Here is a 12,197-nt window from a genome sequence, read left to right on the forward strand (position 1 = left end):
TGTTCAAGGCTTTCTGTGATCTGGTGTCTCCTTTTCAATCTGACGTCCCGTGGCTTCCCCTCCCAGCACCCTGTGCTCTGGTCGGATTGAACCACACATGTTCCCTGTCGATACCCCTCAGTACTCTGCCTCTGCACAAATTCTTCCATTATCCTGGAATTTACCTTCCTGCCATCATGGCATTCTCCAACTCTACCCTACCCCTTTAAGGCCTCACCCAAATACCATCTCCTCCAGGAAGCCTTCCCAGATTCCCAGCCACTGGTCCCTCCAACCAGCCAAAGTAATAACTCACTCTTCCTTGAGATTACACAGCACCACTCTCTTGGTAACTACTACTTTCTATCTTATATTAGAGTTGTCTATACAGATCTCATTTCTGCTGCTAGACCATATGCTCACTTAAGGTGAGATCTGTTTGAGTCTCCACTGCATTCTCCTTAGTACCTACTAAAACAGCTTGCACGTAATAAACATGCAGACGTATTTAGTGAATGAATGAATAAATGAATGAATTTAAGACTGATTGGGGCTAGCTTGGATCTGAATCCCAGCGCATGCTGACATTTACCTAGTGGCAGTGGTACACACCATGTTTACAGGGCCTCTGTGTTCCTCTAAGGATGCTTTCCACTGGTATATATAAAGCTTTGCCGAAAAAATAAAAATAAAATAAAAAAAATAAAGCTTTGCCAAATGGGACCAAGACTGGCACTTCACTACTAGAGTTTATTCGAATTCATTAAATCTGCTCTGTTCTCACTAGAACCAAGTGGTCCCCAATCTCCCTCAGGCTCAAATGTATCCCTGGTTCTGGGCTTACTTCCCACTCCCTTAGTGAGCCCAACTGGAAAGTTCTGGTTGCTGGGCCATCCTACTTACAAGAAATACTATATACCACAGGATGTGTTTCTGTACGAGAAGTATTACTCTGTGATGTATGTATTACTTTGAGTTGCTTGCAGTAGTCCAAGCGCACTGGCAAGGACTTGGACAGGACATGTGATGGAAATGATGTTCAAATGAACGCATAATTCATCTTTTCCCGATGAACTTTTTGACTCAGAAATGTACTTTGGGGGAAGGGGAAGAAGTGGTTTGTAGCTGGGGCAAAAGAGGTTACATTCTAGACAATTCCATCTCAAATAGCTGTAGAAAGAGACTTTTAAGGGAGTACACGTACCTGGAGTTTCAACCGTGTCCTGCTTTTTGGTTGTTCCTTTTGTGTTAATTTCACAACTTACATGATAAAAAGTAAAAAGCAAATGATGTTTTTGATGCAGGTGAATGGGAAGCTCAATTTTAATCTGAAAGGACAGCAAAATTACACATAGCATTTTGTTTTGTTTTCATTGTCAAGCTGGACAGTCAGACCTTTAGTTCAGTTTCATCATACTTTTCCAATGACGTATTTTTCTAAACAACAAGCCAAGTCATCAAATCATAGATATCATTTAAATGTACTCTAAAGGCTTTTCCAGTCAGTTTCAATTTGACAACAGTCTCCTGGGTAGTGAGGGCTGATTCATTACTTGCACTGGAGAGCCCAGTGGGTTCTCCTGGATTCAACTTTGCAATGGGATTTTCTAAAACACTGGATCAAAACCACAGCCTCACAGCCCAGGGATCCTCTGTAACTCAATCCAAGTCAGTGGATGCAATCGATCTAAAATGCAGACTGAACCAGAAAGGTTTCTTTTACTCTAAATTGTTGCCTTCCTTTGCGTGGAAAAAAAAAAAAAAAGCTCTGCAAATAAATGTGCAAAAAGTCACCGTGATATTATGGTATCCAGCAATTACAGTTTATCTTTTGAAGAAAAATGGAAGACTACTCTTAAATTAACAAATAAACATTGTCACCCTTGACACATGAACTTAATCTCAGAAATTAATACTTTAATACAATCTCAAGTGATTTTTAATCAGGACCCAACCAAATGTCTTTACTGTCTCCCGGAAGAACGCAAAAGACATATCACAGATTTAACCAATTTGATGCACATGCATATACCTGCAGAGAAACACAGGCAATCTCTTTCCATCTCTCGCTCTCACTGTCTTGGTCAATATAGATTGAATGACTGAAAAGCCTGTTTTCTTTCTGGCATCCTAAAAATCATGTGGATGACTTACTACCTGATCAAGTTTTCTGGAGTGACTAGTGTTGATGAGAGAGGGGGACATATTAAAACAGCTTGGAAAAAAAAATTAAACAGCTTGGTGCTGGGACGCCTGGGTGGCTCAACGGGCTAAGTGGCTGCCTTGGGCTCAGGTCCTGGGATGGAGCCCCATGTCAGGCTTCCTGCTTAGTGGGAAGTCTGCTTCCCCCTCACCCTCCCCTCCTGTTCTCTTTCTCTCTCAAATAAATAAATAAATAAATAAATAAATAAATAAACAAACAAACAAACAAACAAACAAATAAAATTTTTTAAAAAACAGCTTGGTGTTGGACATGTGGCCTCATTATCATTCACACAAGGCATGGTTTAGGTATTAGAACTAATCTCTGTTGTAGGTATATTTCACCATGGAACACGCCTATTCACAGCAGCCAGACCATCTGGGTGTCTAATGCTCTGCTGCACATAAATATGGGCATGCTCTCTCCCCGGGTGGCAAAACTACTATGCTCCTCCTCATCCCCTACAACACTAAGAGCACTAGAGAAAGGGATGAGGCCTAAAGCTGCAGTACAAAGCCTCCATATGACAGCAGTGGACCTCGGGAAAATCATGACAGCAGTGGGGATGGTTTCAGACAGAGAAACCTGAGAAGCAGAAAGAGCAATGCTTCTGGTCTGGGATGCATATACAGGTTCGCGGAGACATGTCAGAACCAAAAGCAGTCTGCAGAGTTGGATAAGCCAGGGACATACCAATTGGAAGAGGCTGTGACGGAGACTAAGAGAGACACTGGCAAGTACATAGAGATAATAGAGATGGAGAAGGAAAGAGAGGCAGGGCCAGAGAGATAGACTTGGGCAGGGGAGGGGAGCATGGAGTTGGGAGACGGTGCCATTCCCCTTTGTCTACACTGCACTGAGGCGTCAGAGCAGCCAATGGGATTCTGGTGGCCTTCACGTGCTGCTGTGTCTCTCAAAGCATTTCACCTACAGAACGGCTGCACCCCCAACTCCATGTAAAACCACTAGAAGAAAGTTCTAGAAGGACCTTCAGAGAATCTCTTCTGAATTTCCTATTTGAAAGCTGAGGAAATGGGAGACTCAGGAAGAAAGATCCAGAAGGGCCTTCAGAAAATCTTTCCTGAATTTTTTATTTGAAAGCTGAGGAAATGGGAGACTCAGGAAGAAAGATCTAGAAGAGCCTTTAGAAACTCTGAGTTTCTTAATTGAAAGCTAAGGTAACAGACTCGGAAAAGGGGAAGTGACTTGCTCAAGGTCCCCAGAGCCAGCTGTTGTCAAAGCTAGGGCTAGAATCCTAGCTCTAGTCTCATGTTCATTCCCTACAATGTTACCTCTCGCCAGGGCCCCTTCAATTTGTGGGCAAATTCCACTGTCATCAAAGGGCATCAAGCTCTTTGTCATGGTGTGATGCTTCCTACTTTCATAGGACAAAACATTCAGGGATCACAAAGGTAGATAAAATGATGGAAATGAAGAGATAAAAGAAGAGCCATCACAGCGTTGTACAAACATTAGAAAAATGCATCCTTACCTCATCATAGAACTCTGGATTTTGGTTGTGATGTGAGACAACAGCATAAGCATTTGTGGTAAAAACAGACCCTGCGGGTTTTCCATAAATACACTGCAAAAGAAGGAAACAGAGTCACTCACCTCAGCGAAGGTCTTTAAACGTAACACAGTGGAACCACATTCAGTTCGAGGCATCTGTGAGCTCAAGGCCACGGCCAAGCCACCGGGCTCTCACCGTGAGCTTGGACACTCCCAAACACTCACAGTCACTCCAGCTATCAGCCCAGACATTGTCAAACTTGGCTGCATGGATGCTTCCAGACTTCCGGCCATCAAAAGAACACACTTCCAAGTTAGTTGACAGCAAGAAGTCAAATACAGCTAATCACTTGGAAAGCGAACACTCTTAAACCAGATCTGGAAAGCTTGCTTCTCATGCTATTTGCCTTTCTTCATAGGAGAAGCTCCCCTGCAGCCAGTTAGCAACATTTGCTGAGGAGCTCAAACATGCACACACCAGCAGACACCTTCCTAGCCTAAAGGAATTAGAAACTGAATGTCCACTAAGCTACAGACAAGCTTACTGTTCGCTCACTTTATGAGGTGCATTTTAAAAGTCATGGGCTTTCTGTTAGACCCATAAAATAAATGCGAGGCGGTCTATGGTTCCGTGAAAAGATCCCATTGCATTTCTGGTATGAGTTCTGGGCTTCCACGGGCCCAAAGAGCTCAAGGATAAATGTGGAGTCAGCATGCCAAGGTACTAATTGCCTCACCCTGTTACTTCAGAGCCAGCCTCTAGGCCAGTGGAGAAATGAAACTGAGAGTTCCATGTGGATGCACTGCCAATTCTCTTTAAATATGGGTTCTGAAGGCAATTTCCAGGACCTGCGGAGAGGTACCCTAAGAGACTTCAAGGGTACAAAAGGATAGTGCATAGAGGGAAAAAGTAAGAGTCATTCTCGTCCCCAGTGAGGGGGGCATCATTGAAAATACACTAAATTTGATCCAGCTAATTCTTAACCTAGGTTTCTCTGTGGAAAACAAAACAAAACACCTCTTTTCAAAGCTAGGGGTTATTAAACATTGAATGACTTAGTGGGCGGGGGGGGGGCGGGGGGGGGGAGGGGTGCTTCCAGGCTTTTTCCCCAGGAGGTCTGAGGCGAAGACTAGCAGTCCATCTGCCCAATTTAGGCTCAAACTGGAGAGGTGGGGAACCAGATAAACAATTCGTGATGGCTAGATGTTCTCGGAACTGCTCTTTCAGGCTTCTGATTAATGCACTAAAGGGTGAAAAGATAAAGGCACTGTGAAAGAAAAGGTATTTAAGGATTACTCTATCAGATAATCCTGAGATTCTGCTTTGCCTACACCACGAACCCAAGTTTGGAGGCACCATTTGGCCAGTGCCAGCGTAGAAGTCCTATCTCAGATCAAAGCAGTCATGCTGTGCTTCTGTTAGCTCAAAGCCCAGTTCAGGTTTCAAGGAGACAGGAGTTTAGAGTCCCCTGATGATACCATTAGAAACTCTCAGGTCATAGGAGAAAAAGCTCTTGTGATTGCACATCAGAATGGTGCAAAATCAAAGTAGAGCAAAAGCAAAAAAGTCTGGAATGTGAAGCTTACCCATTTTTAAAGCTACCTATGCCCCTACCTCATTTTGTTATTTTGTAATATTTAATCCTTTAATGTGCAAGAGTAGAAAATGCACTATTACCTTTGCCACTTGAGTACATTTTCTTTGTGGCACTTAAAGATATTAAACTTAGCCAAGAAACTACCAAGTGCCAAAATTTTTATCTTTTTTTAAAATATTTTATTTATTTATTTATTTGAGAGAGAGAGCGCGCACAAGTGGGAGGAGGGGCCGAGAGAGAGGAAGAAACAGACTCCTTGGAGCAGGGAGCCTGATATGGGACTCAATCCCAGGACCCCAGGATGATGACCTGAAATGAAGGCAGATGCCCAACCAACTGAGCACCCAGGTACCCCCCCCAAATCTTTATTTTTATACTAAAAGTGTATGCTTATCAGGATCATAAACAAACCTTTAGAGCGCCAGCATCGCTTTCATCTGAATCCCGGAATTCCACGCAGACCGCAATGTTCCTCGCCTAAAAATGATTAATCACTCAACATGAATCCTAAAACTAGAAAATTATAAATAGCACTTTATATCCCAAAATGTATAATTTACACTGCTCACCTTGGCAAATGTTTTCTGGCTATCATATTTTAATTGCAAGGGATATACATACAGATGGTTTTTGTAAATAGTAAATGGATAACAGTATTTTGTCATTTCTGGAAAAAACTCTTCAATCTCCACAGTAATATTTTGACAATTCTTTTCGAAAGGCTTCAGGGGCACATATGAAGAAGTAATACAATCTATACCAGAAGAAAGAAAATAGGCAAAGATAATACAATTTAGCAATCATGAACACATTCCTGCATTTATAAAAATATACATGGACTGCATTCTCAAAGAGTGATTTAACAAACAGAATTCTCAGTGACTGACAAAAAGTCATACAACCACTTTAAGAACCCAGAAGGACAAGATGGCTTAGCCTGGTACTGATTTTAATGGAACCATCCAAACCAGACATGATTGCTAGTTCGTTCTCAATGTTGAGTGATTTGCCAAATATAACACATCATAATTTTGACAAATTTAAACTCTGCAGAGAAATCCATTACATTTTTCCTCCTGTGACTGCAATTTAGCTTTCACTGCAAATTTTTATTGGTATCAGGGAACAGTAAATGTATGCCTCCAATTAGCTCATGGATAGTCACTCTGAAAAAGCTAAGTTGGCGCAGGTGCGATTTGCACCCAAAAAACAAGGCAGGCCTTTGGAAATGACAGATCTTAGGATGGGTTACCAGAATAAATTCAATACTCCTGAAGGTGAAAAGCACAAAGGCTCAGAGAAGTGTGGCGGCCTGGGTTATGGAAGCAGCCACCAGAGCAGAAGTGATTCATACACTGAAGGAGCTGTAACACGACTTGTCCTTGCTGCACAGCGGTATCGATGGAACAGGAAGACCCAGGAAGAGTCATACCTGAGACACTCTGTTGGGTTTGGTTTTCTCCGATTATTACAGTGATACTTATAATAGAATACTTATAATAGAACATCTGGAGACACAGAGTATAAAGGCATTCAGAACAAGGGACCGTTCCACTATCCGGAGATAACTACTGTTAGTACTTGGGCATATTCTCTTCTTGTCTCCTTTCTATGCATGTTTTATATAATAACACAAAATTCCTACTGTATATCCAGAACTTGATCTTGGGTTGGGTTTTTGTGGAATTTGTTTTTTGGCATTTTATCTAATGTTTTACTCTGTGAGCTCTTTATAAACATCATTTTTCAGGGCTGCGTAAAGTTTCCTGGTGTGTCATAATGCCTTAACCACACTGAAAGTGATGGACTCTTAGGGTGTTTCCAATCTCCCTCTGATAGAAACAACGCAGAAAAGAACACCAGTATGCATAAGCTCCTATCTACATTTCAAATTATTTCTTTAGGAAAAAATAATCCACTGTACTCTTAGAGGTGTTTCAGCATGTAAACCGGATGCCACTCCCTGATTTATGATCCTTTAGTGACCTCTTCTTGCACTCAGAATAAAATCCAACCCTTTAAAGGGTTATCATGGTCTATATAATTCCCTGCAGAACTCTTTCTGCTGCATTCCCATCTACAGTGTTCCCATCACACACCACGCTAGAGCCACATTGGCTTCCTCAGGGCTCATACGAACCAAGCTTGCTCCCCCTCATGGTCTTTTGGTAGGCAACACCCTTGGTCTGGAATGTACCATCCCAACCACCATGTGGCAGCTCCTTCTCACTCTTCAGTTCCTGAGCTGGAGCAAGGCTTCCCTTGGCCATTCTTTTTAAAGCAGGCCACCCCCATCCCAGACTCAAAACACTCATCTATCTTATTTACTGTCTGCCACTCCTTCTAGACTTTAATATCCATAATTGTAAAGCTTATTCAGCAAATGAGCAGATAGAATCTCAGAATTGAAATGCCTTAGTTCTGGACATCTGTGGATATCGACTGCCACGCTGTGTTCTCACTCATGACAGGTGATGGTGCCTGGCTAAACCTAGCCAGCATTAGACAGTTTCACTTTAAAGAGTTTTGTAAAAATTTGACAGAGAAGCAAAAGCATCTTGCTATTTTAATTTGCACTAGTAGCATTATTACTAAGATTTGGACATTTTTCAAGTGTTTATTTGCCACTCCATTTTATTTCCTGCCAAGTGTCTTTTCTGTCTTCTGTCCATTCTTCATCTGGGATCTTAGATTCTTGTCGTTAGAAAGGAAAAGAAACTCTTCTCCTTTTGGATCCCTTGATGGGACTTATCAAAAGCAAAGAGCAGCAGAAACTGACTAGGGAACACTCACAACAGGCTATATGAGATATGAAACAGCATCTGATAAAATCAACTTAATACCCTTACTAATTTGTAACTATTCATCACACATACTGGACTGAATAGTGTCCCCCAGAACCTCAGAAGGTGACTATACTTGGAAATAGGGTCTTGGCAGGGGCACTGTACCAGCTCAGTTGGAAACAGGGTCTTTGCAGGTGTAATTGGTTATGATTAGGTCACCCCATGAGAGGTAGGCCCTAAATCCAATGACTGGTGAGTCTTTCTTAGAGCCCTGCTGACACGTGGATTTTGACTTCTAGCTTCCAGAACCAGGAGAGATGAGTCTATCACCTTAAGTCACCCAGTTGGTACTAGTTCCTTTCAACAGCTCTAGGAACTTAATACATCATGTAAATCTCAAGAAATACACTGAAAAGATTAAAAAAAACCCTGAGATTCAAACATAGGCCTTGAAGGTTTGGAGCATGTGAGTTCTTACTTGATAAATCCACAGGAACACACTCTACTGTGACGTTGAGCTGCCCAGGAATAACCTGCAATTTGGTCTTCTCTGGCCTAGGTGTAAAATAAGAATATTTGATACTTAAAATTTGTGATTACTGAGTGCACTGGTTACCCTGCATACAAACTTCCAAATGCCTCCAAATCCAAAAATGCCCCCAAAGCATTTGGTTTCTCTCATATATGACTCACATTCACCATTTTAAGCAATTATAATTCATCTATTATATTGATTTACTACAGTGACACACTTACTTCTTGTATTCTGAGAGCAACTTGAGAATGTCTTCATTTGAAAGCTTGCTGCTGTCTTGTTTATACAAAGGAGAAAACCTCCCATCCAGATCCAGAGAACCTTGAATATCTTTGAAAATAGGTCTAAAAGAACAATAGAAATTTTTTTAAAATTCTGAAGTATTGACAAATTATGGCAAACTTAGTGCTGGTGTGTATACAACATGGCAGTACTACTTTGGGAACCCGTTTGGTAAATTCTCACAAAATTAAGCACATATCTACCCTCTGATTCTGCAAGTCCACTCCTAACGAATACGTTATATCCCCAAAAGGAAACGGCCCAGACATTCATCAACAAGTGAATGGATACACAGTGGTGTATTCATACAATGGAATACTACTCAAAATGAAGGGCTGATACATAAAATATTTGGGTGAATCTCAAATCTAGACTGAGCACAAGAAACCTAATGCAAGAGTACACACTGCCTGATTCCATAATAGAAAAAGTCATCTGTAGTGATAACCATCAGATTGGTGGCTGGCTGATGGGAGTGGGATGGCCGACTGGACAGAGGCAGGAGGAAACTTTCTGAAGTGACAGATGTGTTCCAGAACTTGCTTGGAGTGGTAGTCACATGACCAGAAAAAATTGTAAAAATTCAGCAAGCCGGATATATAAAATGCATGCATGTGAATCAAAGGTGAAGCATGTCACAAAGCTGATGACCCTTAAATAAGATTAGGGTCAATTCATACAAAGTCTACAAGATATACGTAGAGTTTCCAAATCTGAATTTGGATCATTCCCAATCCCCCTTCCCCTTCCTCCGTTTTTAAGCAGTTACTTACTGCTAAAATGGGAAGTAATGCACAAGCACCCAACACACGGGAAGCAGCTCTAGCCAAAAACATAATTCCCCCTGGCAGAGCCTCTGAAGATGTGGTTCCAGGCATTAACCACTGTTCCTACTTCTAAGCATACCTCCTTTATTGTCAGTAAATAGGGGTTTATCACACATCTTTAAAATATCCCAGGCAAGCCTTTAGCGTGAGCTGTTGCTGCTGCTGGCAACCAAAACAATTCAGGAAGGAAAGAAAAGAACACAATTCCTCATCAGAATTGAGGATCAGAGCTCCTAGCTTTGAAGGTTTCTCAGTTCTCCTACTGACAAAACAGCACCAAACAGCTACTAGCTTTATGCCTGAATCTCCTTTATCTCAAGGTAGGAATCACAGTACTCATCTCTCAAGAAGGTACACGTGCAGCACTTAAACCACTGCCTGGTACAGGGTCAACACATAGCTATAAGTAATAACAGCAGCAACTGACTTCTCAGGCTGGAGCAGCAGTAAGTATGCGTCCACTGACAAGCCATACTTCACCTCCTATAATGCCTAAGTGGACCAACCTCTGCTACTCTTCGCCATTCACCCCACCTTGAGCTTACCCACTGCATCCTTTTGCCTTCTACTTTTTAGCATGTTTTCCAGAAATATCCTAGGATAGCTTTTTGAAGCATAAACCTAGCCAACTCTGAAATAGTGGGCACCGTGTACATAATTCACTACAATTTCAGGTTTTCTGGGTAGGGGGGAGAATTCCATTACCTTAGCAAATAAGCTCTGCTTTTAAAATGCAATAAAATTGTTTTGAACCAATCCGCAAAACAAGGACAGTGTGCCTTTTCATCCACCAACACACGACACATTTTGAAACCGTCCCCAAAATGAAATGATTATAGTGACAGAAGAGTTAATTCACTTAGAATCTCCTACCCTTATGCTACTCCCTACCACCCACTGCACATAATTGATTGAATTATTCAGAACATGGTGCCCTTTCCCCAGAAGTTCCAGTGAGCTGTACAAGCTGTACCACAAACAAGCCAGTGAACGTGTACTTCAAAGGGGGGGGGCAAGCAAGAAACACATTTTAAGTCATCACTGTATGTACATTTGCAAGAATTGGGAAAAAAAAAGGAGTGTAATCTACCATAAGATATGAGCTATACATAATGCCCTTCCACATACACTACTGGTGGAGGCTTTCCTGCATTTGTCATCGGAAAGCAGGTCTATTAATTAATGACCCACTCGCACTTACCCACTGCATTCTTTTGCCTTCTACTTTTTAGCATGTTTTCCAGAAATATCCTAGGATAGCTTTTTGAAGCATAAACCTAGCCAACTCTGAAATAGTGGGCACCGTGTACATAATTCACTACAATTTCAGGTTTTCGGGGTAGGGGGGAGAATTCCATTACCTTAGCAAATAAGCTCTGCTTTTAAAATGCAATAAAATTAAGTGGTGTCAGTCAGATCAGTAACCGAAGCCAAAGAAAATTTCCCTGAAGCACTACACGTATGAAGAAATGAAAGGTTCTTTGACGCACAGCAAATTTTAAGAGAAAGGATTCTTACATCCTGTTGCAGATTTCACATTTGCGCCCTCCCACCAAAGTTCCTATGTGGAAGTCCAAACACCTAGGTGATCGGATTAGGAGGAGGGGTGGGGCTGATTAGGTCAGAAGGGTGGAGCCCTCATGAATGGGACTGGCAACCGCAGAAGAGGCCAGAGAACAGGCTCACTTCCTTTCAGCTCCTAGAAGATAAAGGAGCAGCCAAGGTGTCTGCACCTTGAAAGAGCCTTCCCACCAGAACCTGGCCATACTGGCACCCCGATCTCGGACTCCCAGCCTCCAGCCCTGTGAGAGAGAAATGTTGTTTGCTGTTGAAGCCTCCCCCTCCCCCCAGTCTATAGCACTTGGTTACAGCGGCCCGCATGCACCCGGACACATGCCACATGGTCCCAAGATATAACTGGCTTGTCGGAGACCGCCCGCTAAATGCTGCCGGCAAGGACGACAACCCCGAACTTTATACATGAGAGCAAACAGAAAGGTCAGGATTGTATCTGTACGAACCTGGCAGCCCAAGCAAAGGGCATTCTGTATTGTCCGAGGCGGCTACACACTTGCCTTGCTGTCCTGTGCACCTTCTGGGCCGTCTACAGTCAGAAATAAGAAGACATGCTCATATTTGTTCGAATGACCAGAGGCTCACCATGCAAAATGGTTTCCCCCCACTTACCGATGTAAAACCTCAAAGTCCAGCAGAAGATATAAAGAAAGAGCTGCCAGTAAAAACATGACACACATCAGCTACCCGCTTTCCAAGACCAAAGCCTTCTTAAAATTTTTGTGTTTTCTCATCAACAGAATCTTCATCAAGGTTTCAAGAGATGGGCAAGAAGAGGTATGGGGCACGTTTTGTACCAAAGACCCCTACTGGGAAAACTGTGAGCAGTTTTAATGTGTATTTCCTGTCACACACAAGCAAGCACTCGTTATTCTTGGGAGAAGTTTGTTCTGAATACAG

At 42.3% G+C, this 12,197-nt stretch overlaps 1 protein-coding gene across 6 annotated transcripts in view; it reads right to left on the reverse strand.

Moving 5' to 3' along the window:
• DOCK11 (dedicator of cytokinesis 11) overlaps nt 1-12,197 on the reverse strand; it is a 189,529-nt gene that overhangs the window by 94,971 nt on the left and 82,361 nt on the right. For all 6 annotated transcript variants that reach the window (XR_013374910.1, XR_013374911.1, XM_077888910.1 and 3 more), the window contains exons 14-20: nt 11,744-11,826; nt 8,835-8,957; nt 8,557-8,633; nt 5,862-6,046; nt 5,704-5,769; nt 3,675-3,767; nt 1,184-1,307 (exon numbers count right to left, since the gene is read on the reverse strand). Coding sequence is in view for 4 of the 6 variants with exons in the window: in XM_077888910.1 (XP_077745036.1) it covers nt 1,184-1,307; nt 3,675-3,767; nt 5,704-5,769; nt 5,862-6,046; nt 8,557-8,633; nt 8,835-8,957; nt 11,744-11,826 (751 nt within the window). In the remaining 2 variants the exon portion in view is untranslated. The remainder of the gene's footprint in view (nt 1-1,183; nt 1,308-3,674; nt 3,768-5,703; nt 5,770-5,861; nt 6,047-8,556; nt 8,634-8,834; nt 8,958-11,743; nt 11,827-12,197) is intronic.

This window comes from Canis aureus, chromosome X (genome assembly GCF_053574225.1).
Source record: "Canis aureus isolate CA01 chromosome X, VMU_Caureus_v.1.0, whole genome shotgun sequence".
In the NCBI taxonomy this organism is placed as follows: Eukaryota; Metazoa; Chordata; class Mammalia; order Carnivora; family Canidae; genus Canis; species Canis aureus.